The 27,524-nt window shown below is 37.2% G+C and overlaps 1 protein-coding gene across 5 annotated transcripts in view; it reads left to right on the top strand.

The window, feature by feature from the left end:
• Window positions 1-27,524, top strand: part of ZNF385B (zinc finger protein 385B) — a 153,363-nt gene that overhangs the window by 27,442 nt on the left and 98,397 nt on the right. For 2 of the 5 annotated variants that reach the window (XM_031601356.2, XM_090144107.1), the window contains one exon: window positions 2,446-2,748. In XM_031601356.2, the coding sequence (XP_031457216.1) occupies window positions 2,448-2,748 (301 nt within the window). In that variant the 5' untranslated portion in view covers window positions 2,446-2,447. Of the gene's footprint in view, window positions 1-2,445; window positions 2,749-9,136; window positions 9,488-27,524 lie in introns of those variants that run through there. The other 3 variants (XM_090144112.1, XM_090144109.1, XM_090144108.1) reach the window with 3 other exon arrangements.

Genomic DNA, 27,524 nt, shown 5'->3' with positions numbered 1-27,524 from the left:
CCTTGCTACACTCTTGCTCTTTCTGGGTGTGTCTACATGAAAAAACAGTCTGGGTAACCTTGGAAATGCAATTTTGAGGAACTCTTCTAATTTTTTCCCCACTCACTTTGCTTTGGTGCATCTTGCATAGCAGTCTCAGACTTAGCCAACTGAAAGACTTCATTGTTTTGGGTGAAATGAAACTGGACTGTGCAGTCTGGGACTGTATGCATCCCATGTTCCAGTGACAGCAGCCTACTTCAGTGCTGTGCTGCTGTTTCCCAAAGTACCCCCTTGTCAGATTGCAGTGCTGCTGGAGGCACTCCACTCCTGCTGTCTGCACCGAGCCTCTGTCCCTCTGATCCCTGTCACTTCTCAATGCAGATATGAGCTTCTGCCACTTTTAAATGCATTCACACTAACGGAGTTTTGTAAAGAGCTTAAAGTTTACTGAATTATTGAAATAATTATTGAATTACATATTGAATCACTACTTGCTTTCTGCCATCGCAGTTATGAGATCTCTGACAAGCGGAGTTTTTTTTGTTACCTGTTTCATTATTAAATCTTTTTTTCTAGTGTTAGTAGAACTTAAAAAAACCAAAAACCCTGCATAATATAATTTATTTATTTTTTTCCCACAGCCTCTTACTTCAGGGAATAAAAACTAGAGCAGCAGTTTAAAAATAAAATAATAGAAATCAGAAAACAAAAGGCGCAGGGGGAAGTTATTTATGGTTTAAAAATGCATTGAAAAGTAACAAATACCAAAGCTCTGAGCAGATTAAATTTTCAGATGAAAATGTCATCTAAGCTCAGCGGAGTGGAGGATCTTGGTTGCTTGCCTTGAAATATGATACTTATGCTTAAATGATTTAGTGTGACAGCCTAGGTTTTCAGGATCCACTCCTATGTGTTTTAAAAAGAAATTAGGTACCTGGAACCTGCAATAATGTTTTTCAGTTTTAATATTTGATGTACGTCTTAATGAATGTACTGCTTGTATTTTTTTGTTTATTTGATGACAGAACTGGGAGCTGTGTGAAATGGATACATGACTACAAACTCTGTTGACTTAGAATAGTGGACGAATGACTCATGACTGGGGAGGAGTTTGTACAAATACTAGCATTTTAAGCATGAGCTAGAGTAAGGAATGCGATGAAGTACTCCATCCCTCCGTATAAACAATCCTTTAAATAACCTTAAGGAAACCATTTGTGTACCTACAGACTCACACATCTATATATTTATATATATTTTATATTTCTATCTTCTGGGAACAAAACAAACAACAGATTCTTTGTTCAGTGTAGTTCATTTACTGTGACGAAGAGTTATTCTCTAGGGACGAATGCATGTTTCAGACTCTTGAGTTTTTGTCCAGGGATTGCCATTTGCTATGCATTTGCTTAGCTCCCGCAAGATGAACTTTGAGCTGGCATCTCTCTGTATAATAGTTGTAATAGTGAAGGAGTTGAGAGTCAGTTATAGACATCTACATAGATTGATCTATCATAGGAGTCTTAACACTTGTATGAAGTTTTGGGTGCAAATAACAGTGGAAAGTGTTCATTATTCTCATTCAAACATTTTACTGTCTTCTAAATAATGATGAAAGAAAATCATTGGTTGAATAATTGTACTTGGGGCAGCAATTAATGCTATGGGCACAGTAAAGTCTAAAGCTCTGGAACCGCTTTGTAGTGAGATAGAAGAAATGTATGCAGTGTGTCCAGAGAAGGGCAGCAAAGATGGTAAAAGGTCTGGAGCACAAGTCTTCTGATGAGCAGCTGAGGGAACTGGAATTGTTCGGTCTGGAGAAGAGGAGGTTCAGGGAGATCTTACTGCTCTCTACTATGACCTGAAAGGAGGTTGTGGTTAAGTAAGAGTTGGCCTTTTCTCCTGGTAACTAATGGTAGGATGAGGGAGATTGACTTCAAGTTATACTGGGGAGGTTCAGACTGGATATTAGGAAAACTTTTGAGAAAGATTGGTCAGGCACTGGAATGGAATACCCAGGGGGGTGGTGGAGTCACTCTCCCTGGAGGTGTCCAAGAGATGTGTGGATGTGATACCCAGGGATATGGTTCAATGGACAACATTGGTGGTATGTAGGCGGTTAGGCTAGATGATTTTTGAGATCTTTTCCGACCCTAATGATTCTATATGAAGATCTTAACCTCTTCTGGGGATGTAATTATGAACCTGCTTTAAATCAGAGAGCTTGCAGAACAGAGCAATGAGTTGTGAGTTGTCACTGGGTGTGGACCCAGCTTCTTATTTCTTGCCTCTGAGGTGTGTCACAAATGCATGCATTTCTCCATGAAGAGATGCTTCTACAATGTGGAACCTTATGTATTGGAATTGGTGGTTTGTTTTACTGCATTTTGAGAACAAAAACACTGATTTGGCATTAAACATTACTAGTTGACTTCCAGTAATGCTTTTCTTTTTGTTTTGTAGGTATGAAGCGTCCATTAAGTCCTGACCGTGTCTTTGAAGATGGGATTATGAATCAGCCAGCTGTTCTACGGAGTTCTGAAGAGAAAGGATTGAAAAATGACAGACAGGACTATCAACTAGGCAAAGAAAAAAAGAAGATACTATTTTCTTTCTGCGAAGTGTGCAATATACAGCTGAACTCTGCAGCACAAGCTCAAGTTCATTACAATGGCAAGTCTCACCTGAAAAGAGTGAAGCAGCTAAATAATGGAAAACTTCCTACCAGTACAGCTCCTGGCACCTTATTTGCAAGTACAAGCACAGGTACCTGATAAGTAAGAAATGTTGCTTTTTGGACAAGAAATTTAAGGAAGGTTTTAAGCTCTACCTTCCCTGCCCAGCATAACCATTAAACATAATTGCTACTTTTAATCTATATTAATATATTTTGTCATATTGAGAATTGTTGGTGTATTTCTTCTCCTGTGAAGCTGATTTTATTTAAGTAGTATTATGTCAATGCATGATTAATGACTGGGTTGGGCCTTACACAGTTGAGATTATGGCATATTTAAAAGTAGTTGTCCTGGCTTCAAAGAGTAATGCATTTGTCATCCATGTTTTTCCCAAAAAACAAAGTTCTGGAAGGATTTTGTATGTGCAGGAGAAACTTTTAAAGAAATATACTGGTAGGAAAGGAGAGCTGCAACTTTCAACAGGCCTGGTCCTTTAATCATTTCTGCTTTTACTGGTCTGAGTTTTAATTACTCTAATTCAAGTGAAGTAATTTGAAGCAATACTTTTTATTAACAGGACAAAACTTCTGTCCTTCATTCGTGCTAAATGTATTTTGCCCAAGCAATATGAAAAGTTGCAAAGTATGTTACATTAAAAAAAAAACTTCTTCCTTTTCTCTTTGCTAGACTTGTCCCATATATACTATGAGAAAAATGTATTATTTCTCTACTTCTCTAAGCGTATAGGAGGTTGAACTCATTGAATAATTTGAACTTCTACAGTTGTAAGGAAAAGGATATTGTGACTTTCCTTCCGTTTTCGTAAGGGATCCTGATATGCCAGATGGTCTATTGCTTTGATGTTCAGTGTATAAGGATTTTGCTGCAGGATTATCTTTTTTCTGTCATGTTCCAAAAACACTGAAGAAAATTTGTTAGAGCACTTTAAGGATGTTTTTTCTTACTCATAGTTGAAATAGATACTTTTTTTCCCTTTCCATTTACTTTGTTAAACAACATTTGGGTGGTTGGGTTTTTTATTTTGTTTTAAATTCCATAGCGTGCGAAAGGGCTGAGGTTGATCTTAAAGAGCATCGTTTACATTTCGCATTAATAGAGGTACAGCAAATCATACTTTTGATTCTGAGACAAATAAATATGAATATACTGCAGTGAATCTTCAGTTTGGTGGAACATACGCTTTGGTGTTACCATATGGCACAGGAGTTAAAACTCCTGTTTTGTTGTTTGTTTGTTTTTTGGCAGTATGCTTTGTTCATTTATCTCTGTATTAGACCACATGCTACTTATTTAGTACCTTACACTCGTCTACCCATTGCATATTGAAATAGGTATGCTTATTTCATAGCTGAAGGATGTTAGTGTCATAAGCATTTAGAAGAAAAAATGTCTTGCGTAGACAGCTTAATGTAATGCTTAAGAGACACTAGAGGAACAGCATTTACCAAAATGTCATTTGCAAAGAACACCTTTCAAAAATAAGTAGAAGTTAATTTTCTTATAAATTGATATTATCCAGGCTCAGTTTTAATCCATGTCCTCTGGAGATTTATTATCCCTTGTAATTGGAGTCTGCCTTCCCCATTTCTTTGGCTAACACTGTAAACAATTAGTTGTGCAGATGGTAAGAGAACAATTCTGTTCATCTCACCTCACCACTGAACAGTCTTGATTCCACGTGCAAAGAAAGCAAATAGCCCTTCTCATGCTTCACTGTTACAACTACGTACCTTTCTGCTGAACCAGCTAGTGAGCATTTGCAGCTTTCTACAAAGGTTCCTGCTAATCTGTGGTGAGGTTTTTCCTCTGCCTTCATAAGATGAATGTAGAACAAACAAATATAAATATAATATTAAAAAGGTGATTGGGAATACACGTGCCTGTAAATGTACACTCAGAATACAGAGATCAAGATTTCAGACCTATCTGTTTTGAGCCTGTGCAACAGAACTGATCCATCTAAACGTCATCTCCAGCCTCACTGGCTGTTGGTGGGCTTTCTTCCAAACACAGATGGACACAAAGGAGTCATAACGTGTATTTTCATATTCTTTCTTTTGAGGTCCCCTTTGTGACAAGTGGTCTCAGGATGTTATAATGCATCCTTTTAATTTTTAGCCTCCAATGTGTTTTACATATATAACCTCAAATTGTTGCTCATAACTTCAAGTAAGTTATGTAATGGTCCTTCGTGGAAATATTTCCTAACACTACAGACCTGGAATTCCTTGGCAGTTATTGCCAATTCTTGGCAGTAATACTCTACAGTGTACAGGTGATGGGATTTATGTATTTGGGCATAAAATATTTCATAACTTAGAAGCTAATTCGTAAAGGCGAATTTATCATAGAATTTCAAAAGGTATTATCCACCATTACTGGAGCTTACACACAATTTTACTAGTTGTGCTCTACCTGCATGTCAGTCTCTCCACAGCAATTAAAAATTAAAATTAAAAACACAAATTGCAAAATTGATTGAATCAAGAAATGAACTGACTGAAAAGAGAAAAGGCCTTGGTGGTTTGATGCACTTACCTGACGACACCCTTTCTTTAGCTTGGACTTAGAAGTAGGGTGCCTGAAGAGAAGCCCGTGCTGCCTGAAAGGCGCTGCGTGCTGACTGCAGTCCGCTCGCCTCCCTCCAGCAGCCGGCCGCCGGGGGCACGGACCGGGGCGTGCAGCGCTCCCCGCGCCCAGCAGGTGGGGCTGCAGCCTGCGCCGTGCTCGGCAGCAATGCGTGCTGCCGCTGCCTTCGGCCTGGCCGTGGAGCCGGCGTGCCGAGCGATCACCCGCCGTTTGTTAAGGTGTGCTGTGCCGGGGTTTTGCACGCTGTCGTCCTGTTCGTCTCAGTTCTCCCCTGAGGAACACCGGTTTAGCTGCCCGCACTCCGGTCCACGCTCGTTGGGTGTCCTGAGCCCGTCTGGGCACTGAGGAGAGTAAGGCAGTATGGAGAAGTCAGGTTTTTTATTGTATTTTTTTTTCCCCCCCCACTTTTGGCAACAGAAATTAGCGCTGTTTGCCATCTTGTGTGATGCTGCCTTGTGTGGGAAGTCTGGGCATCCTTTCAAGGCAATGGAGGCAGTGAGGCTTACAGCTAAAGCACTCTGAATCGTGTCAAACCTTTTGGCTTGTCTGAGTGGCTTTGAGTAAAGGGGAGCTGTCTTGGGTTGCAGGTAAAATATACAGTATAGTAACAGAACTTTTTTACATTTTTAAAATAAAACATTAAAAAAATAAATAAATTAGGGCAACAAAAACATAAAACTAACAGGTTGGATTCACATGCTTTACAGGATCTATGGCCTAGATAACTTGAATACTGGGTTCCCAAACCAAATGCCTTGAGTTAGGTAGTGTCTTCAGCTGTGCCAAATGACAAGGGCCTTCTTTGAGATCTTGTTTAAACTAGTAATTGATTTTCTAAATATCTGACTTGGGGGGAAAAAATAAAAAGACTCCTGGTAAACTTCAGGAAATGGTTCTGAGAATATTTCAGGTAGACTTACATGCATAAGCATATACTTATCCTAGTAAATGTGTGTGAAGGAGACTCTTTTACAGAATGGTGAAGGAAATCACCTTGACAGGGCATGAGTTCAGTGCAGCTTCATAAGATCAGTGATGAGAATCAAAGCTATGGGTTAAGTGATGATCTGTTACAACCAAGGGAAGCTGCAGTGCATTACTCCTATTTCAGTGGAGTTTTTCCCTGTTTTTCTGATTGCCAGCAAATAAGATCCTGAATGGGCGGCTTTGTATGTAGCTTTGAATCCTGAGCTGGACCCAGACTTACTTTCTGCCATGTAGATTAGTTGCTGTCTGAACTGCTTTGTGCCAGCTCAACAGTGAATAGAATTTTTGCTTGCTATAAGCTTCTTGAGCTGGACCCTGAAATACCTTGTCTGCATGTATCTGACATTTTTTCTGGAAGAAAAAAATAATCAAACAAGGATAATCTAAGTTTTATTACAGAATATGTCTATTACTCATTCTAGTGAATACTCAGAGAAATGCTAAGCAGAAACCAACAGTATCTTGAAAAATTTGGTGAGCTATACCTTCCTCAACTCTTGCATATGAAGCTATGGAAGTAGTGTGCAAGTCTACAGTGGGAAAGCAGTATGGGTTTATTTGTTGTTGTTGTGTTGTGCCCAAACTTCTTCTAGACTTCTGTAAAGCCAACTCTTGTTCTGCCTTCTCTCTCTGCTGGCTACAGCCCTCTTGGGAAGTCATGGAAAGATGCTGCTGTGGAGACACAAAGTGAAGTGATGTCAGAGAGTGTTCTTCTGCTGTCCCTGTGAGAAAGGGAGTTGCCCTGCCTTTTTGCTGCCCTCTGGGCAAAATCTGTCTATTTGGCAGAACCAAAGATTATAGAGTCTCACAAGAAAAATAAAATTTTAAAAATTGTATTAGAGGAATGTAATTACTCTTGTAACTTAAATTTGTGAGCTGTTGAGAAACCTAGTGTTTCACTTCTCACTGCAATGTAAATTGACTTCTTTCCTTATTCAGTGTTCTTCTGAACGAGGCTGTATTTGGTATACTGCTCCACATTATTTCTGTCACTTGAATATCTCCCACAATTTACTTAGGAAATATGTGCTATTACGTTAACATTCTTCTTGCAACATGAAACACATTTATGTGGAATGGTTGCTGTTTTTCTTATGGTTAGTGTAATTAGTTGCTCTGAAATTAAGGGGAGTTTAGGTTGTTTTTATGCTCTTGATACTATTTACAAAATGTTGATGATAGCTATGAATACCAAGGGATAGAGCTGATGTTAAAAATGGTTTAGTTTTCTAGTAGCTGCAAACTGTATCCATAATATTTTGTTCTGTCTTTGAGTAGTTGCATTGTGAAAGAACAGGTGAAGATTTAAAAAACAAAGTTAGACTGTGATTGGTAGTCTTCAAGAAAATAGTGGGAAATCTTATGTTTTTCATTGAATTGGGCTTTTTTTTTTTTCTGTTATTTGTTTAAGTGATGATATAAAATTAAGGAAAAAAAGAACACGCTTTTTTGAAGTGATCAATGGGTATCAGAACAATTATCCACCTGTAGTCCCCAAGTCATCCTCTTGGAGGCAGTGAGTACATGAATGACACTTGTAAGCAAATTTGGTATGTGACTAGTCTGGTGGAAAAAATGCTTGCGGGGGGGATTTGTTGTAGGTGGAGTGGGGAAGGGTTTCAAAATGGAATTGATTACAACCATTGCTGCTTGTTGCATTAGCCCCTAGCATGAGTGTACGTAAGTATAGTCCTGTGTCAAAAATCTCTGCAGGAGACTCACCTTTGCTGACGGTTTATAATCTCTCTTGGGGGCAGTTATGTTGTGGTAAAGAACTGACATTCAAGACGTCCAAGAATCAGATGTTGTAGAGTTCAAAACAACAAAAAAGTGGTTTCTCTAAGTGTAGATTTATCAGTTTTATTCAGTGTGTCTTTCCAACAGTGATTGAGTACAGAAATGAATGAAATAAAAAATAATACGCTAACTTTTTTTTTTACTATTTTTATCTTTCAAAAGTAAATCAGATATTCTTTATAGTAAGTATCTTCATCTGGGAACAGAGCCAGCCAAAATTTCTTTCATAGCTGTCTCATGACACAGTAGTATGTTTGGATAACTGTACAGGTATTATAATAAAAACCCCTGTGTCCTTCTATTTCTTTTTAAACTTGATTCATGATTACATCTGATTCTTATTATGCTGTGTATTTAAAATCTTTGAGGGTGTGAGTGTGCACAGTGGCACATGCCCTCTTACCTTTTTTGGGAAAGAAAACATATGAAGTACCTGAAAAGACAAAAGGATTTACACAGTGGGAAGGCTCTGTGGGAGTAGCAAGAGCATGAATTTAATAAGCCATGGAGATTTTTCATAGTAAGTAATGAAAAATTATTGTTGTTTTCAAAAGGCAAAGGCATTGGTTGTGTAATGTCATGTTTAGTAGCTGATTTTCTTTTTTTTTTTAAGGGGGATGAGTACTTAATCTGCCAGTCTGTACAGATGGGTCAGTATTCTGAAATTCCTCTAGACATTTATGCTTCTCTTTAGCAGATATCGTATTTGTATAAATCTGATAGGCTTTGTCAGTTATGTGGTTAAAGAGTACTTATTTGTTCATCTGCATAATTGTAAATTAATCTTATTTAGAAAAGCTGTAAGGAATCATTAATTTTTATTGCCAGATTTTTCCCAGTAGCAAACCACCACAATACAGGCTACAGCTTCTCCTCTGTCTCGTGCTCATTGTAGAAGAGACAGAGCTATTTTTAACATTTACACAGGCTAGATAAATGATTCTTCGTTCTGTGTGGTTTGGAGCTGGATCTGTGGAGCGTTTCATAATCATACCCTTTTTATGGTTTGTTTGAATTTGATCACTGGCTGATTTCATGCATTGATAATGACTGCTTAGGTTGCCTGTTTCTCAGCATAAATTCACCTCAGACTTCTACTTTGACAGTGCTCTGTGTTTCCGTCCGCATGAAGATACAGAACTGAAATTGCTTTGCTTTCTTTACAAATGACTCAGAGTGTGCTTGTCCTTCCCTAAAATGTTGCCAGCGTGTGAAGGATTTTCAATGAGCAATGCTATAAGGCAGCATCTGGGAAGGTTTGGAGCTGCACTGGTGTGCCAGTGCACTGTGACAGAGGAGCAGGGCTGAAGCCAAGGCTCTGTAGCACTGTAGATCATATTGGTCGCATACTGGAAGTTTTGTTTATGTCACTTAGTTTCATTTGGGCTCGTTAAATACTACTGCCATAATGTGGAGTGGACTTCCCAGTAGAGGTGAGTATGATTATTTTTTTTAATTAAACTTCACTGAATTGCTTTGTGATGCGATATTAGTAGTGAATGCTTACATGTTCAGCAGTATTTCTGTATTCTGTACGAGTCATGTCATTTGTATTTTAGTTACTCCAGTGGAAATGTTAAGAAAAATGACAATGTATATCATACATAAATTCTTCTCTTATTTCAATATTCAGAGTAACACTAAATGAGTGGCAAGCTCCCATTCCTTTCTTGCTGCTTCCAGAGGGCATCTTTTTCACTAGGTGACTTCCCATGTGTTTTAAGTGTTTTTGAAACATGTTAGTGATGCTGTATTATTGTTATAGGAAGGAACTAATTAACAGTGTGACTAAATACCCCTTGCAAGAGCTTGCTTTTTGGCTTGTTAAATCTCAAATTATAGTTATAATTAAATGCAAAGAACAAGAGCTGTTGGATTCTTCAGATAAGCTATGAAAGTGAAGAAGGAAATAAATTGTATACTGGATTTGACATGTTGTCTATGTCTGTCATTGTTAATATTGAAAGTTATGACCTGTCATGCCCAGGATAGCATCCGATAATTCATTTGCACTGACAGCTTGCTTTGAGAAGGGTATAAAATGACTGTCGCTTCTCCCTAATCAGTTAAATTTGAGATTTAGTGCAGTAAGTTTTATTTAAGGGAACAGATACTGTGCTGAAGGTAGTCTGTGAAGTTGTAGTAGTAAATCTTTAAGCTTGACAGAAGCATTATTGAAAACTAAATGAACTTTGTACCTGTTAAAAAAAAGAAGTTTGAGAATTTATCTATAGCAGAACACTTAAAAAATTAAACTCATTAAGCACTACTGTTCTGCTAATATATTGAGTTGTGAGACCTGCTATGATTTTATCAATCTTCTGATAGTAAGTATTTTAATTAAAGAAGGGAAGAAGCTGAAAAATACTTATTAAAATGTTTTTCTTGTTTGCTAAAAATGTCTGTGCTTTCTGTGTAAAGACTGCTGTGTTTTTTTGTTGGTTTTTTTTTTACAAGGAACTAGGACAGCTCATGCATTTTCCTGCTAAATATATTTATGAGGCAGCTGTTTTATAGCTTTCAGCTCTAAAGTTATAGATAAGTGTGTATTTGTTTGACAGAAGATTCGAGAATTTCCATTTACTGCCAGTACATGTAAAGCTTGGCTAAGCAGACTGCATCAGGAGCACACACCATTTGTATTAGCCAATCTGTCTTTGCAAGTCCCAGGGCCACTATCTTGCTAGAAGCCACTGTGTGCTTTTGAAAGCATGAAATTAGTTTTATACTGAGCACATGGTTTCTCATTTAGCAGTTCTTTTTATGGTAATGGTCAATTTCTGGTTCAGTGCCAGAATTTTGGTGTTCTGTCAAAGCTGATAGCTTTTGCTAAGGTGTTCTTTGGAGATAACCTCCCCTCTCCCCTCCCTCCCCCTCAACAAGAAAGAAAAACATACACACAGAAAACCAGCAGACAAAACCAACAACAAAAGCAGGTGGCGGGGGGAGGGGGGGAATCTAAGGAGATCCTAATAAAGGAAAATTGTTCCCCGTGACTATTCATGTTTCAGTTAGCATTTTGGAGTTGTTTTGTAGTTTTTCATATAACATTCCTAAGCATATTTTTATTTGTGATGTAAAAATGTTAAACTGATTGTCACCTTCTTAAGATTCATATAGAATTTTTAAATCACTTTGCAATAAGCTTCTATTGTGACATGGAAAATTACTATCCCCTGATGATATCTTACTCTGTGTGTTTATTCAGTGATCAAAGGCAAAGTGCACTTGACACTTGTCTATGAGGCACCCTAAACATCCAGGAGAGCCATTCTAGAATGCAACTGTAGAATGTGTTACAGAGTCTATCTGGAAACTTTTAGAAGTTGTGTAAGTTGTTAGTAAATACTTTTTTTTTTTTAACCATTCCGTAAAGCATATAATCTGTAAACTGATTAGGCAGCTGTTTTTTAACCTGTATTTTGTTCTTAAAATCACATAATAATTTGAGTTGGAAGGACCGTGAAAGGTCATCTAGTCTAATTCCCCTGCAATGAGCAGGGACACCTGCAGCTAGATCGGGTTGCTCAGAGCCCTGTCCAGCCTGACCTTGAGAGTCTCCAGGTACAGGACATGCACAGCTTCTGTGGGCAACCTGCACCAGTGCCTCACTACCCTTAGCACAAAAAGCTTTTTCTTTATATCCAGTCTAAACCTTCCCTTTTCCTGTCACCACAGACCCCGCTAAAGAGCCTGTCACCTTTCTTACAGCCTCCCTTTAGATAGTGAAAGACTGTTCTCAGGTCTCCCCAGAGTCTTCTCTATGCTGAACAGCCCCAGCTCTCTTAACCTGTCTTCACAGGGGAGTTGCTATTCCTTGGATTGTTTCTGTGGCCCTCCTTTGGATGTCCTCTAATAGGTCTATGTTGTTCCTTACTGAGAACTCCAGACTTGGCCACAGTACTCCAGGTGAGCTCTGGGCAGTGCAGAGTAGTCGAGGGGCAGGGTCACCTCCTTCCACCTGCTGGCCACATTTGTTGTGATGCAGTCCTGGATAGGGTTAGCTTTCTGGGCTATGAGGGTACATTTTTGGTTCATGTCCAGCTTCTCATCCACCACTACTCCCAAGTCCTTTTCAGCAGGGTTGTGCTCAATTTTTTCATCCCTCAACTTGTATTGACAGTGATGATTGCCATGACCTAGATGGCTTTGAATATCATGAGGTTTTCCTGGGCCCACTGCTAGAGCCTATCTAGGCATCCCATCCATAAGTTGTCTCATCTGCACCATGCAGCTTTGTGTCATCTGCAGCTTGGTGAGGGTGCTCTTGACCCCACTGTTGATGTCATTGATGGAGGTACTCCTGAGGGACACCACTCATCACTGATCTCCACAGGGACATGAAGTATTGACCACCAGTCTGAGTACAGTCTTGCAACCAGTTCCTTGTCCATCAAACAGTTCAACTAATCAAATCCATAGATTTCCAATTTGGAGAGAAGGATGTTGTGGTGGACAGTGTCAAAGGCCTTACTGAAGTCCAGAACAATGACATCAATGGCTCTTCTTTCTGATGCCATTATTGAAAGCCACTAGGCTGATCAGGAAGGACTTGCCCTTGATGAAGCCATGCTGATTGTCTCATATCACCTCTTTCTCTTCCGCATACCTTAGCATAGCTTCCAGAGGATTTGTTCTGTTATCTTCTTCAGCACGGATGTGAGACTGAATCATGGGAGAACATTCTACCTCTGCCAGATTAAAAAGTGTTCCCTTAATAGCTGCTACTCATAGTGAAAAATGAAGGTGATTAATATTGTACTGTGTTAGGCTTCACTTGGATTACTTTAGCCAGTTTACATTAATCTCTGTTGTATACTAGAAAACTTTAAACTGTGCTGCTTTTAGTAAGAGTTTCCACAATTTTGATTTGATCTTGCAATGAGCAAATTTTATGATGTAATTTTTTTTCTTGCCAAGTTGTGTCCAGTGGGGACAAAAATCTGTGTTTTGTGTGAAAGACCTGGTAGGCTCTAGAACTGATGAGTGTCATCTCTAAGTACAGAGGAAAAATCCTGATCAGCTATCAATATACCTTTTGGGAAAGAAGCTGGAGGTCAACCTGCTAAAAGTAAACTGAAGTGGATGTAGCAGTTTTTGATTATGCCATCATCGTGGAGGAAGAAGTGGAATCTCTGGAGACTGATGCTGAAAGTCTTATTGGAAGGTAGCAGAATATCAGTTCAACAAAGCTGCTTTCTCAAAGTCATGGATTTTGGAACATCCTGTAGTTATGAATTTGATGCGAACTGACAGCTTGTTTTTTATACAGCTTGAAAAAAGATGGTTGCTGTCATTTTAGGACCTTTGAATAAATATATGCTTGCTGTCATTTTAGGACTTCTGAATAAATTTGCTTGCTATCCTCCAGCACATGTTTAAAGGCTACCAGGCAGAAAACATCATTACAAACATTTGGAAAATGATGTGTGACATGTCACTACCATAACATATAAAACTTGTTTTATTTCTTTAAGTACTTTAGATAGAATGCTTTTCTTTATCCTTTTATTCTTTGTGAGATTCTTTTATATGTGCTTTTTATAGCTATAAATATATGCTTGTCACATTTCAAGCTGGCTAGCTCTTTGTTCCAAGACTCTGTTGCATGTGAGGTACGTTTAGCTCCAGAGATCTTGCATCTTTTTCCAAGTGCCTTTATTGCTGTGTATTTCTCTTCCTGTCATTTCACATTGGTACGTAATGAGAGAAGCAAGATCCAGAATGCTAGTTAAACTGGACAGAGCTTCCTGGTAGGGAACTCTACATTTTCAAGAGAGCATTTCTGTTTCATGATGATTTTCACATGGCACCATAATTTCAATTTCTTCTTCTTCTTTAGAAGGTTCTTTAGAATACATAAATGTTAATGCAAGGCGTCTTTTATTATTTGAGTGTTCTGTGGATAGCAGCTTCACTACTGCAAGTTTACTTACAAGAAGATCCTGAAAAAAAGGATACTGTAAGCTAAAAGGAAAAAATAACTGGGGAGGTGGTTTAGAATTGTAAGCCATTTATGTTGATGACTTGACTTTGTGACTTGAGACTAGCTCTGTGTGGAAATCTTGAATTCGTCTTTTTCAGTGAAGGTCATTAATGATTCTTGCCAAGAGAGCAGAGTAAGCTGACACTGTGGCAGTCCTGTTGAAGCCTACTGCTGAAGCTGGAGTTTCAGCATGTTGTTCCCTGTCGATAAGCTAGAGAGCCAGGCAGGAGTTGAGATGTTCTGGAAGCCTCACCCAAAATGTTCAGCCAAGAAGCTGTGCTTTTTTCTATATGCTTTCTGTTTTGCTGGATTCTGAGCAGTGCTCATAATGTGCCTTTCAAGAGAAAATGAATCAAATAACTTTATTTTCATGTAAGTTTTTTGTTCCAGTTTTCTTTTCTGATGGGAGGAAAGCAGAGTACTTTTTGATCTTTAAGGATGTAAGAAGGTTGCTTTTGTATTGACCAGCAGCTGGGCAAATGAAAGGCTGAATTCATTAGCCTTAGGTAGCTCTTGGACCTACCCTGAGTAGAGCTTTTTTTTGTGCATGATTGGTGCAGACCTTCAAATTAATTATCAGTGCTTTTTCAAATTAAGAACTGATACTTATTGAATTCTTAGAGTGTGTGGTAGGAGCTGAGTGAAAAGATACCACTGTGAAAGCTTGATGGGCAAACATTTCTTGCTAGGCAATGTGAATGTCAAACTTCTGGCTAGATGAGAGTTCTTGGAGTAATGTGTTTTGTAATGTCACGTAGTAGTTTTTGCAGTATCTCTGAACAGCATATGAGACCTATACTCTGATCAGTACATGAGCTTGAAGTCCTGTTCTGGAAGGATTCGAGGTTAACAGCTGTTCACATGCGCAGGGAATTTTGAGATGTTTGTGTGTCATTTTAGTTTGTTTCTCCCTTGTGTTAGAGTTGTTCAGTTGGATACTATTTATATTCCTACTGAGCTAGAGGAAGAGAGAGAGCAGGTTCCTAGTTTGCTGGTTAGAACCTTTTCTTGAGCTGAGAACCTATGTAGGAACTCTTCTGCTCTTTAAAAAATAAATTATAATAAAAATAACATACGTAGAAATTAGCAGCCTATGTGGTTTTCTGTCAAATAATTTAATGCAGGACAATGGTACTATTGTTTCCCTTGTGCTCTCCTCAAGCATTCATTAACAATGTAATTCAGAATTTATCAGCTGGAATCTTGTGAATTTCACTCAGGGAACTCCATTTCCTTTCTTTCTTTAGAAGAAATCCACAAATGGTATTCCTAAAATTGTTTTTCATTTCAACCTGGATTTTACATCTTTGTATATGGGCATTCAATTCTCACTTAGCATAGATGTTCACAATGATGGCATCCTGAATTGTTGTGTTTCATAAGAGGTAGAATGAAATCATGGTCCTGGGAGTCAGTAGGAAAGGAGTCTTTTTTTTTTATCAGCAGAACCGACTGAAGTAGACTGTGGAGAAAAAGAGGTGAGGAAGTTTTCTAGGCTTTGGAATGGCACATCTGGATAAAGAGTCACAAAAATCACTTCATCAAGAAAATGCAGACTAGTTGGAAAGAACTGAAGTTTATTGTTAGGAATTGCAATTAGTGTATTGTGGCCAAGTTTGTTAGCAGCAAGGCTGGAGCCTGGTGTATCTCTAGTAAGGCTCTGGATTGTAACAATCCCCATTGTATTAAACAGTCACTGTAATGGCCTCTCTTTATTTAAATTTTTTAAAGAAGCATAAGTAGCACTTGGCACCTGGCATGCCTAGACTCTTGAGAATAAGATGCAAGTTGCTGTGGCTAGTAAGCAGGGAACAGGCTTCAGAAATTCCAAAGCTGAAACACCAGAAACTTATTTGCTTAGGATTAAATGGTCATGGAAGCATTCTGGGCTTTTTGTTGTTGTTGTTGTGATATGGTTAACAGGAATGTTTATCTGGAACTTGTAACACCAGATTTTTTATTAAGAACTATTGACAGAAGCAAGATTTGGCAGAAACTACAAATATTTTTGTTGCTTCTTCATTTTGTTTATCATTTGCTAGCATTTGCTCATTTTAATGATTTTTCCTTTCTAGCAAGTATTTCTCTATGTGAGGAAGATTTTTGGTTGTCTTTACTTCCCTCTTCCTCAGGAGAAACAAGTGAAAACACTTTGTTATAGAGATTACTTAATATTACTTGAATGGGGTAAAATATTTTGGTTGACGTTGTTCTCTCTATTACATGGCAGACTTCTGTGCTGAAATCATTGATACTGCATGGTACCTATGCTGTTGGTATCATTCTGTGGGAAATGTTTTTGAATAAAATAATCACTGAAGCTTAAAATCCAAGTTAATAAAGTAATAATTTAGCAACTCTATGAATTGCCTGTAATCTAGTTATGATTTGTAAGGGAATATTTACTCATGAATATTTGGATGGAAAAGCTATAGATCTAAATGCTTCATAAATTCCTAAATTCTAGAAAATGTTCCTTGCAAATAGGCAGTGTTTGATACTTGCAGTGTTTCACGTTGTTCACCATCAGTTACTCAGTAGAGGCAGAAACATTTTGCTGCTTTAATCTATATCAAGATACCCAGTAGCAAAGCGGAGTGAGGAAAAACTAGAAAATAATGAACCTTTTAAAGTATTTTGTGTTGCTTTGTATTTGAATAGCAAGAGATTAGTATTTGAATAAATATGTTGTACTTCACCTTTTTATCTGTGTTTAGAAACAAAATTTAATGTACTGCTCTTTTATCTTTAAAAGTCCATTTTATGCCTAATAGGCATGTTATTAAATTGAACAGCATTCAAAAGCCGTTAAGAATGGCTTTCTAAATAATAATTTTATCAGATGATTTAACTTTTATTATTATTTTTTTCAAGTAAAAATTCTAGCTGCCCTCACTGAAAAAAGAATGAAAAGATTTGTGGAGTTCTTTGATTGCCAGTTTAGGTATGCCTGCATAGTGGTCTTTTATGTACAAGAAATACACTTGGAGGACTGTTAATTTATTGAAGACCAAGTATCACCCTGAAATTTACAGACCCATTTGAAGTTAAGGCTATAGATTTCAGTCACACTTTATGTCAAGATTCCAATGGCAGAAGGAAAAAGCAGATTTTAGTAAAGCTCCTGTCTGTTGCACTTCGTTGTGTTGGACTTCTACCCTGGCAGACAGAGGCCATGTTTATAATCATAACTTGTATCTTTTTTTGCTTAAATACTCAGTAGGTTATGGAATGACAGACTTTTTTAGACTCAATGTAGTAATTTTTTCCTTTTTACAATTTTACTACAGAAATGTTTATAGATATACACACACATATGTATTATATATATAAATATATATTTATATATACATATTTATATAAATATACAAATACATATAGCGTGTGAGTGGATGATTTGGGCAAATAAAACCCAATTCTACTATTTTTACTTCTCTCCTCATTTTAAAACCCGGAGTTACTTTGATAGTGAGCAGACTACTCTGGTTGCTCCAAGTCTTTCCTTTTCATTGTGGATGCAATTTACCCAAGTTACTTTAGCTATTTTAAATAGCTAAGATAGAAATGCAAATGACAATAGTTGTCATGAATTAATTGAATAACTAAGGAATGGAGAACAAGAGTGTGTTCTTCCTGCTGTTTGCTGATTAGCACCAGTTCAGCTACTCTGAGTCTCATTCCTGCTGCAGCAGAGGTCTTCGTTCTCAAGACTGACAGCTGCATACTGCAAAGAGGGGAGCTGATCTAGCCCTTCTGAAAGAGGGTATGCCTCATTTGTTCAACAGTGATCTCTCTTTGGCAAAGGCACTGCGGGAGAAGTGTCAGGGATTTGGAAAGACTGGGTGAGGTGCCTGTGTACAAGATAGAGAGAGCATGCACTGAACTTGGGTGAAAAAATTGCTATTTTTAGTGTCCTTAATGATCACAAAACATGTACCTAGAAATGTGTTGTAAAATCCACCACAATGGTAACTCTTGATGAGTGGTGTTAATCTCTAAGAAACTGATGACATATTGCAAATACACTACCTCGTCTGAAACTGAAATTTTTTTACTCATATATTATTTTTTAGACCACCTGTTGAATGAATATGTAGTTTATTGCTTGCTGTTAGAGTTCTAATAGATGTTGCTTTGCAAATTCAAGATTTCAGGCATTAAATATGTGTGAGAGTGACATCAGTAACAGTGAGAGACAGTGGTGGACTGCTTGAAGAGCCTCTAACATTTTTCTTTCCTTTTTGTTTTTTTCTTTTTTCCTCTTTGTCCTTGCTGCTGAATGCTCAAGGAACATGCTTATGCCATTGTGATGGAGAACAATTTGCTGCCAGAGTGAAGTAAAGTCTGAAGGGACATCTACTAATTAACTGAAAATAATGAGAACAATCTTTCTGTTACACAGATCAAAGTGAACTTATTACTAGGAAGTTTGGAAGCCAAGGATTTTGTAAGCTATGTATGGTCTAGCCTCATTCTCTTCTATAAACAAAATCAGAATCGAACTCATATCCACTTGGAAGATTCTGAGGACCAAAGGAATCACCGAGTCTTAATCTCCTTAATTCTTTTAATTCCTTCTTTAGAAGAAATTTCTTTCTCTAGTATGCAATTCTGTGGTGTTAAGTCCAATAACTGCAGCTGATCTAGAAGACATTATTTAGAGAAACATCCAAGTTCAATTTAAGGACTTCAAGACTTGATAAATTCAGTTGTTATACTGCTGAACTGTTTAAATTATCCATTAACTTAACTGATGAGAATTGCATTTTAATACTAATCTGAATTTTCTGTATTACAAGCCTGGAGTTGTCGTCTTTTACTATTAGATACATCTCCTTTTTTGCCTAGGTAGCTTGGGGAAGTCCATTGCTGTTTGTGTTTGCAGTAGCACACTTAATACAAATTGTAACATCTGGAAGAAATCTCTCTTACCTTTTCTTTCAAAACTTGATTCATACCAGTGATCTCAGGAACTCCCCAATGAATCAGAATTACAACTTTGCCTTCTCAGTAGCAGAATGGTGGGTCCTGGCTTTTTAAGTCTTCACAATGTACTCTTACCAGTGATAGATACTCTTTCATCTAGAACTGAATGCGTAAAACTCTCTTTCTTAGCATCAGGTTAGGAGTGTGCTACCAGTACTTCTCAAGATTTTTCTGGACTTCTACTTTCCTTGCTCTATTGCAGTGGATTTTCAGCTGCAAAGGTCAAACTTTTCTTGGAGAGCACTTGTGAAGGAACAGTTGTTTTCCAGGTTGAATCAACGGCATGTGATATAGCTGGCTCTTCTAGTTCTTCCATAGAAATTGGGGCTAATTTCTAACAATATATGTTAAATATAGACAGTTATGCAGCTTGATATTGTCTAGGATAGCATTTACATATGATTGTGCAGTGATTTCTGGCACTTAAACATGTTACAACTATAGGTTGTTTGTTTTATTTTTTTGCAGATCTTAATATCAAAAGGGGACTTTAATTGGAGTTCCTTTTATCACATGTAATATTTCACATAAGTTTCTCAGTACTAGTTCCAAAGACTTTCATGTATCTAAAGTGCATTTTCAATAAACACAAAAAACAGGGAATACAATATCTTCTACCTATTTTCTTAGCAGTTTTTGTAAAGACGTGGCATGTGATTTACTGGGCAGAATCTTTCCTGTATTTTACCTGATGTTTTGGAACTGTCTACCCACAATCCAATCATGTAAATAATTTCATGGAATCTTCTTTTTCATTTCATCACTACTAGTGCCAGGAATGCTTGCCAGATACTCCATGGTATTTTCTCATTTCATCTGGATTTTTTAGGAAAAATATCACACCATGTGATATTCAGGCTATTATCCTTTGGATGTCTTAGCTCATTTGGAGCATGTTTGTAGCACCCACATCCATCCATCGATCCACACATAAAACCTTCTTTCTGTAGTTTGTGGGAGGAGTGGAAGCACAGCGTAAGCATATTAATTTATTTGGATGACTAATTCCTTCCTGTTTTACTTTAAATAGTGCTTAGAATTTAGTTGCACAGAACCTCCTGGACAACGTGTTCCTGTTAACAGGCTTATTCTAAAGCCTGTGACTGTAAAGCATGTTGCTAATCTTTCTAAACTTTGCAAATTGATGTTCAGGATTTCTGACTCTAATGAAATTTCTGCCAGAACATGGCATTTTTCTGTTAGCAAACTTTCTCCCAAAGAAATAGAAGTGAAAAAGCTCTATACATCTAGATTTTGTTGTGAATTTATTTATATGATTTCTATATCCCTCAACCTTTTAATGTAATGAGCTGCTGATTATCTAATCAGGGTGTCAGGGTGATCCCTGATCTGTATGTGTCTGTATGTATGCTTCTATTCAAAGCGGAAGGCTTTTGAGTGTGGAGGCCATTGATAAATCCAAAGAAATGTTTCAGTTGAGTGTTTTAAGAAGGAAAAATCACAGCTATGGTTGTATTAGAAAAGGAAGTTATTTTGCAGCAGTTCTTACTGTAGGGACACTCAAAACTAAAATAGAAACAGACTTCTCTCTTCTGTATGCCATTCAGTGTCTGGTATAAATTGCTCACTACTGAATTGCCAATGTTTTTCCAGCTACATGAGCCCTACCTCTAGTTCCCTGTACTGTAGCTACACCGGGCCAGTTACTTTTCTTCTGGAACAATGTCTTACTTTCTTGTAGTCCAAACTGAAAACTGTGTTTTCTTTTCATATAATCACATGGAAGTAATTCCTCCCCTTTTCTTACATTTGTTTTAGTGTCAAATTTCAGAACTGATTTTTTTTCTCAAATCAAGTCAAAATATGGAGTGCTTCCATGTGATTTATGTTCCTTTAGCTCTAGAATTAACTTAAGTTTAACATGTATAAAGTTTTGTATAATAAGTAACTGCTCCAATTTGTTTTTAATGACAAACCTAATGTTGCCTGTTACACTTCATGTTTCAGCTCTGAAAGTATCTGAGTACTTTGAAATACATAGTGTTGGAAGTTGCTAGTAACTGCTGAACAAAAAGATTTCCTTTTTTTGGTAAATAAAACATAGCAAGTGAGAATTTGGAAGGAAAGTATTTTCATCTCAGGTAATGAGATTGGCTCAGTTTCCTTAAAAATGACAACAAGCAGAAGTGTTTTTCCTCTTCTTTGTCATCCATCATCCACAAATACATCTGAGGTTTCTGGTCTTTGGCTTAAACTGCTGTTAAGTTTTCATTATAAATGTGCCACCCACTAGAGCAAAAGGCCCGTCAGCAAATATTTATTAATGTTATCTTCTCCCAGACACATTTGCATAGTAATTTCTTGCTAGATTTCCATGCTTCTAGTTGTCAAATCTATACTGTTTCTTGTCAGCTTCACCATAGGATTTGAAAATGGTAATAAGAATTGGTGGGGATGTGAAGCACAGAAGCCTAATGAAATGTCTTTAAAAACAAAAGTCAGAATTGATATTGTGAGTAATAATGAAGAATATCTACCAGTGAATATCGAATAAGGGGAACGTCCATGTGGAGGTACTATGTATCTTGATTTTAAAAATGTATAATTGTTCTTATAGTCTTGTAAGGGGAAAGAATCACCCCTACTGCCCCTCACCACTCCCTTCCCCCCCTCGACCCCATCAAAAAAAAAAAAAAAAAAAGAAAGAAAAAAAAAGGAATAAAAAAGAAAAACCCACGTGACAACAACAAAATATTCTAGGTTACTTTCTGATATTTTTCTTTTTTTAATATCTTCAGAATTGCCTTGGAAGACAACCTGCTGCTATCATCTCTGTAAAGAAGCATTTCAATTCAGAGCTGCTTGTCTTCTATGTCATTACAATCAACTGAGTGGTTCTTTGTATTCCAGGCACATCTTAAAATCCATGGTTGTATTATGCTAGACTTGTGTAAAATTATGGGGAAAAAACATTTGCTATCCATATTTTAAGATCTACTTTGAAACAATGCGTGAAGGCATTGGATAAAAAATTTAGAAACGATCACTCTTCTTCACAGCAAGAAAATCATTTGATTTATGATGTGATCTCTTCCTACCTTGGGCTATGATGCCTAGGGATTGTTGCTCTCACCTAAGTTTTCAGCATCCTGATTCCAGGTTCTCAGTTATACATGCAGAGTCCAGATTTCATACTTACTGTACCTTAAACTTCTGTTATTCTTCGGGAGAAATAGAAACCTACAGTTGCATAAGTTTGGAGGGTTTTTTAAAAGTGGGTTTGCAAACTAGTCATCACAATCTGTCTGTGTATACTGCCGGCTCGTTCCTCTAATCTGTCAAGTGTTTGTAAACTACTTTTTGATCATGAGATGCTGGGATGGTGTTAAACATTTGGTCCAAATATTTCAGTGTAAGGATCTATGAGACACTCAGAGTTGGAGTGGCTGCTGATAGGTCTGCACAGTCTGTCTGGGATGCCACAGTAATCCAAAGGAGCTCATAGTACGATTTCCTTCAAGTCTGCAACCTTTTTTCTTGGTGCTCAAGGGAGGAATCACTGAATGGCCAGTTTCAGGCTGCTGGCTGAATGAAATTTAAAGGTTGTTTTCTGAAGCGTGCAACAGAACCATTTTCAAAATTTACATTTTTAATATATATTTTCTTGGCTTTAAAGCATGTCAGATTTGTGAGCAAAACTTGTATGTTGATTTGTTTTTTCAATGCTACTTGAACAGAGAAAAGGCATGTTGATAGGTTAAGTGAAATAATATCTTTAAATAGGTTGGAGATCTTTAAATGAAACACTTAACAGAAATATCGTGATTATTATTTTTTATTTTCCCAATAGTGATCTACCCCTGCCTTGAGCCACTTCCTTGGAAAGATTAAACTTTTTTTTTCCTTCTCATATCTCACCTGGTTTTAAGCTGAGTAATCCTGCTTGTGAAAAACATAAATGACTACTCTTCTTTGTTAGGTGACTGTGATCTTCTACAGATGTGTGAAATAGACTAGAATATATATTTGGCATTGCTCCAGGTAGCAAGCACTTGGAGTATGCTGGGACAGTTCTTCAGGAAACACACTGCTTGCAGGAACAGGGCTCACATTTCCATTGGCTGGAAAAGTAGAAACATCAGCTGGAGTCATTAACATCGTTGTCTTTAGGGGTGCCTATAGCTGATCTGCCTACTTTCCCAGAATGAGCCACTGAAGCCAGTAAATAAGGCAATAAAATATTTCATAGGTAGTAAATCTTACACACCAGGAGAAAATAAGATCTAAATGATTCTGAGAAGGACACAGTTCTTTCAGATGTTAGGAGATTGAGTTGTGTGGAAAGAGTATGGATAAAGAAAATCTGTGCTGTTTTTATGGGAGATGGTAAAGATTGTATCGCAGCAAACTTTAAGTGCTTTTAAACACTTCAATAATGAATAAAACAGAAAAGGGAAGCAAGTCCTAAGCAGTGTCTTTATGTGTTTTCACGTTCAGCACATGAACGTGACTAAAGGAAATACCTGAGTGCAAGAACATATCCCAAGGAGATATTGGAAATAAGCAGAGTGTACAGTATTACAGAGCTTAAAAATAAGAAATCAAGTTGTGCATGCAGTTCTATGGGCATATGGAATTGATTCAAGGCATATTTCTTCGTAAATGGGCTTTCAAGGGTAAAGACATGACCTAATATATTATTGAAACCATTGTTCAAAGCATGATTCGATTTTCAGAATGATTTGATTTTTAGTCTTTTATCCAGTAGGTTAAAATAGCAGTGTTTCAATTTATATTTTTATAAGGATAGATATGCTTATGTGCAACATACACACATGTAAAATCCAAAAATAGTTAAAGATAATTCCTGAGCACAGAACTGAGGCAGGCGGAGAAGTACTGTGCTAGTAATCTAAGCAGTGATAGATGATTACATTGAATTGCAATTAGTTCAGAGTTGCAAATATTCATAATCAGGGCATAAGCTGTTTGTTTCTCTTTTCAGTGTATTTTCTCTTATGCTTCAGCATAGCATATACTGGGGAATTCAGGACTGCAGTGTCTTGCCAGAGCAGAAAATATGTACCAGTTCAAATCACTGAGGTATATGTCTGCCTTACGTGTCTTTCATAAAATAATTGCAACATTTTAATTATTGCAGTTCAAAAATGTGGTAAGCTTTTTTTCAGGAGGAACATCTGGAAGTATGTATTTCTATCTTATCCCTAGTGTTCAAGGTCAGGTTGCGTGCAGTACTGGGCAGCATGAGATAGTGGGTGGCAACCCTGCTCACAATAGGGAAGCTGGAGACTGTTAAGGTTCCTTCCAGCCCAAACCATTTTGTGATTCTGTTTTGAAAGTCAATAATTTGTGTCTTTGACTCTAATCTTGTTGCATTTCTATGATATCCTCAGAATATTTTTTCCTCCTTTTGTGTGTTGCAACCATAAATAAGACTAAAATTTTATTTGTCTGCCAGCCCAGAATTGTTTGCTAGTTATCTAAGAGTAGCTGATATGGAAGCTAAAGAAGTGTGTGTAAAATTTTCTGTTCATTTTGTTACACACTCCTGAACACTTATAATGAATGGGCATCGAGTATGACGTCTCAAAATTACTTTGAGAAGTGGTGAGCACTTGTGTGTAATTCTTACTTAAACAGGAAACTGCAAGGAAGGGAAATTTTATGAAGTAAATATGTAATGATATATGATATATATTGGGATGTGTGTGGAGAGGAGGATTTAGGCACAACAAATCTGAGCACCCTTATCTTGTTTGCAACATTGGGGTTGAGTTGTTTGGTGTTTTTTTTAATTATTTTGTTGTGTTTTTTTTTTTAATTCTACCAATCTGTGGCCTTTGTCAACCACTATGTTTGCTCTAATTTTTGTCAGCTGAGAATAATGATGTGACTGTGGCTGTTGACAGCTTGGACATACTGTTAGGAAGATTTCTTCCAGAGTGTATTCCCTGTGAATGAAGGTGTCTTTTACTGAGGGAGCGGATATTTGCTGACAGTTTTTGGGTTGTATTTACGCTCTGAAGGACTAAGCTGGTCTTTATTTGCAACTGGAAAGGCAGCGACTGCCTTCATCGTTTACTATATTAAAGATTTGTCTGCTTCTCCAAGTGTAAGAGATTGCAGAGCAGAGAGCTAAGGAGGCACAACACGCATCCTTGAAATGACCTGGGTCTATCTGATCACCCTCCTTTTCTCATACTGACGATTAAAACCTGTATCTCTTTCCAGTGCAGTGAGTTGAACTTCCTGTCTAGATTACTTGTTTTGAATTGGAATTTTAACATGGCATATTTCACAAAAGGAAGCTGATTTTTTTTTTTCTCCTTTTCCATGTGTTGAAAACACAAGCTTGGTAAGCTAATTTGGCATTAGAGGTAGGTGTTACTGTTTACTCCTCTCATGCTTTTTCTGTCATGTTAAACTTAGCCTGACAATGGCGGTGGAAGGGTATGCAAAATTAGCATTGGCACCGTGGTGGCACTGTCCCTAGTGTTGGGGACACTGGTGGTTTTAATCTGTTCGTAGGGAATCCTGCTATTCTGAGTTTGTTAAAGATGACGGGTTGGTCTTGTTTACATAGCTTGTTTGTACCTTTAACATGTCCTCTATATAGCTGCCTTCAGATATTCTCTGTCGTTCTATTATCTTCTCAACTTAGCAACTGATCAAAGTAGAATTACCACTTGCAAAATTAGATCTGTGAAGAAATGTTCCATTGTAGCTTCATGAAACTCAAGCTGAATAACAGTGTCATATGAAAGTATTGTGCACAGTTTAGCTGTTGCACAAGAATAAACTCTAGGTTATGCCAACTGCTAATATTAATTAGTTTTTAAATTCTGTCTCTGAGGTAGAGTTACAAATCATGTGCCATAGAAATCTGTAGAATTTTGCCTTTGAACTTTTGAGACCTGGGAGTTTTTTGAAGTTTTCTGTTGCCAAGCTGCTTTGTACTGAGTGCTCTTCAGGGAATGTTTTTTTGGCTTACTTGTTTTCTGCTCCAGAAATGTGTTCCTGATTTCCTTATTTGAGATGGTCGTGTACAAAGAATTGAGGAGCTTGAAGTTTTTGCTTTTGGCCTGACTGGACTGTCTTTACACACATGCGGAAAACATTAGGCTATCATGGTATATGAATATTAAATTCACAAAAGCCTGTATAATATTGCAAAATTATTCTTTGTGGATGAATTAGGTCTTGACTTTAAAATCAGTAGCTGTTTTTATTTGTGATAGACCATAGGAATGACTAATGATAGTTTTAAAAGAAAAACTTGACGCTACAGAGCAAGTTGGCTTACAATCTGTGTTTAAAAAAAGACACAACCCACCCCCCCTCCAAAAAAAAATTAATCCCTGTTTCTCTTGTTTAATAATATGAATCTTAATTCATCTGTTAACATGGACTGCACCTTTTTCATTAAACTACAGCTTTATGTTATTGTTGGGTGGAGGAAGGAAATGGTATTAATTGAAAACTTCTTGATGGTTTATATCAGCAGTGTGAATATTAAAATTAGTACAGCCAGGAATACTCAAGTTCATCCTGTGCATATCAGCTCAATGGTTAAACTAAGTGGCATACATCTTTCAGCAAGGATTAGCATGGCAAGGTTTGCAGTGCAGCAGAGAGCACTTGAATGTATGCTTAAGTTTATAAGTAACTGTCTTGAATCTTTCTCATTGAAACATAGGTTTCTCTGCAGTTAATTAAAGGCAGTAAAAACCACTGCAACCTCTGATATCCTGGAGCCTTACCACTGGTACTGGCACTATTGGGATTGTAGATTTTAGTAAGATCAAACACTGAGGCACGTTTTGTGAGATGAGTCAGGTTCTCCATCTGGTTTTGGCAAATCCTGAATAAGATGTGAAAAATTTCATGTTCAATGTGTCATAGTTAAAGACTTCTTGGAACAGGTGCCACTTTATTTGAATTCAGATTATATCACCTTTTTTTGTGATTTTTTTTTCTATCTTCATGACTTTGGTAGATAACTTGCATTTATAAGTAATGCTACAATGTGATTTTATTGTAACATGCTGCAGTCAACAACTATATGAAGAGGTATTGATGTGATAAAGCTCTCCGTCAGTTGTGTAGAATGGTTTCTAATGTGTTTCTAAGTTCTATTTTCATTTCCCAAAGTTGATTAAATAAATAAAGGCTAAAGTAAATGAATTTCTACGGTAGACTAGAAGATATAGGGTTTTATTACTATATTACTCTATCAGCAGTGCTACTCAAATTCAGGCAATATGTTACATTACTTAGCTTAATTCAAGGTTTGAATTTAGCTGATAAGCCTCTGTTTTTACCTAGTTTTATTCTTTATTGCCAGACTCTTAGTTGTACACAATTTTGTTTTGAATAATTTCAAAAGAAAAAAACCTTCTGTTTTGAAGTTCTCATTTTATGTTGAAATAACAAATCTCAAACCAGCTCCGGGTCGATGTGATACAAGTATGCAGCATTGCTGCGTGCTTTTGTTTGTTGTTGCATGCATATAAATG

This window comes from Phasianus colchicus, chromosome 7, assembly GCF_987193195.1.
Source record: "Phasianus colchicus chromosome 7, bPhaCol1.hap1.1, whole genome shotgun sequence".
NCBI classification, from domain to species: Eukaryota; Metazoa; Chordata; class Aves; order Galliformes; family Phasianidae; genus Phasianus; species Phasianus colchicus.
Note: the sequence above shows the minus strand (reverse complement) of the source record. Positions and strands in the feature narration are given on the sequence as shown.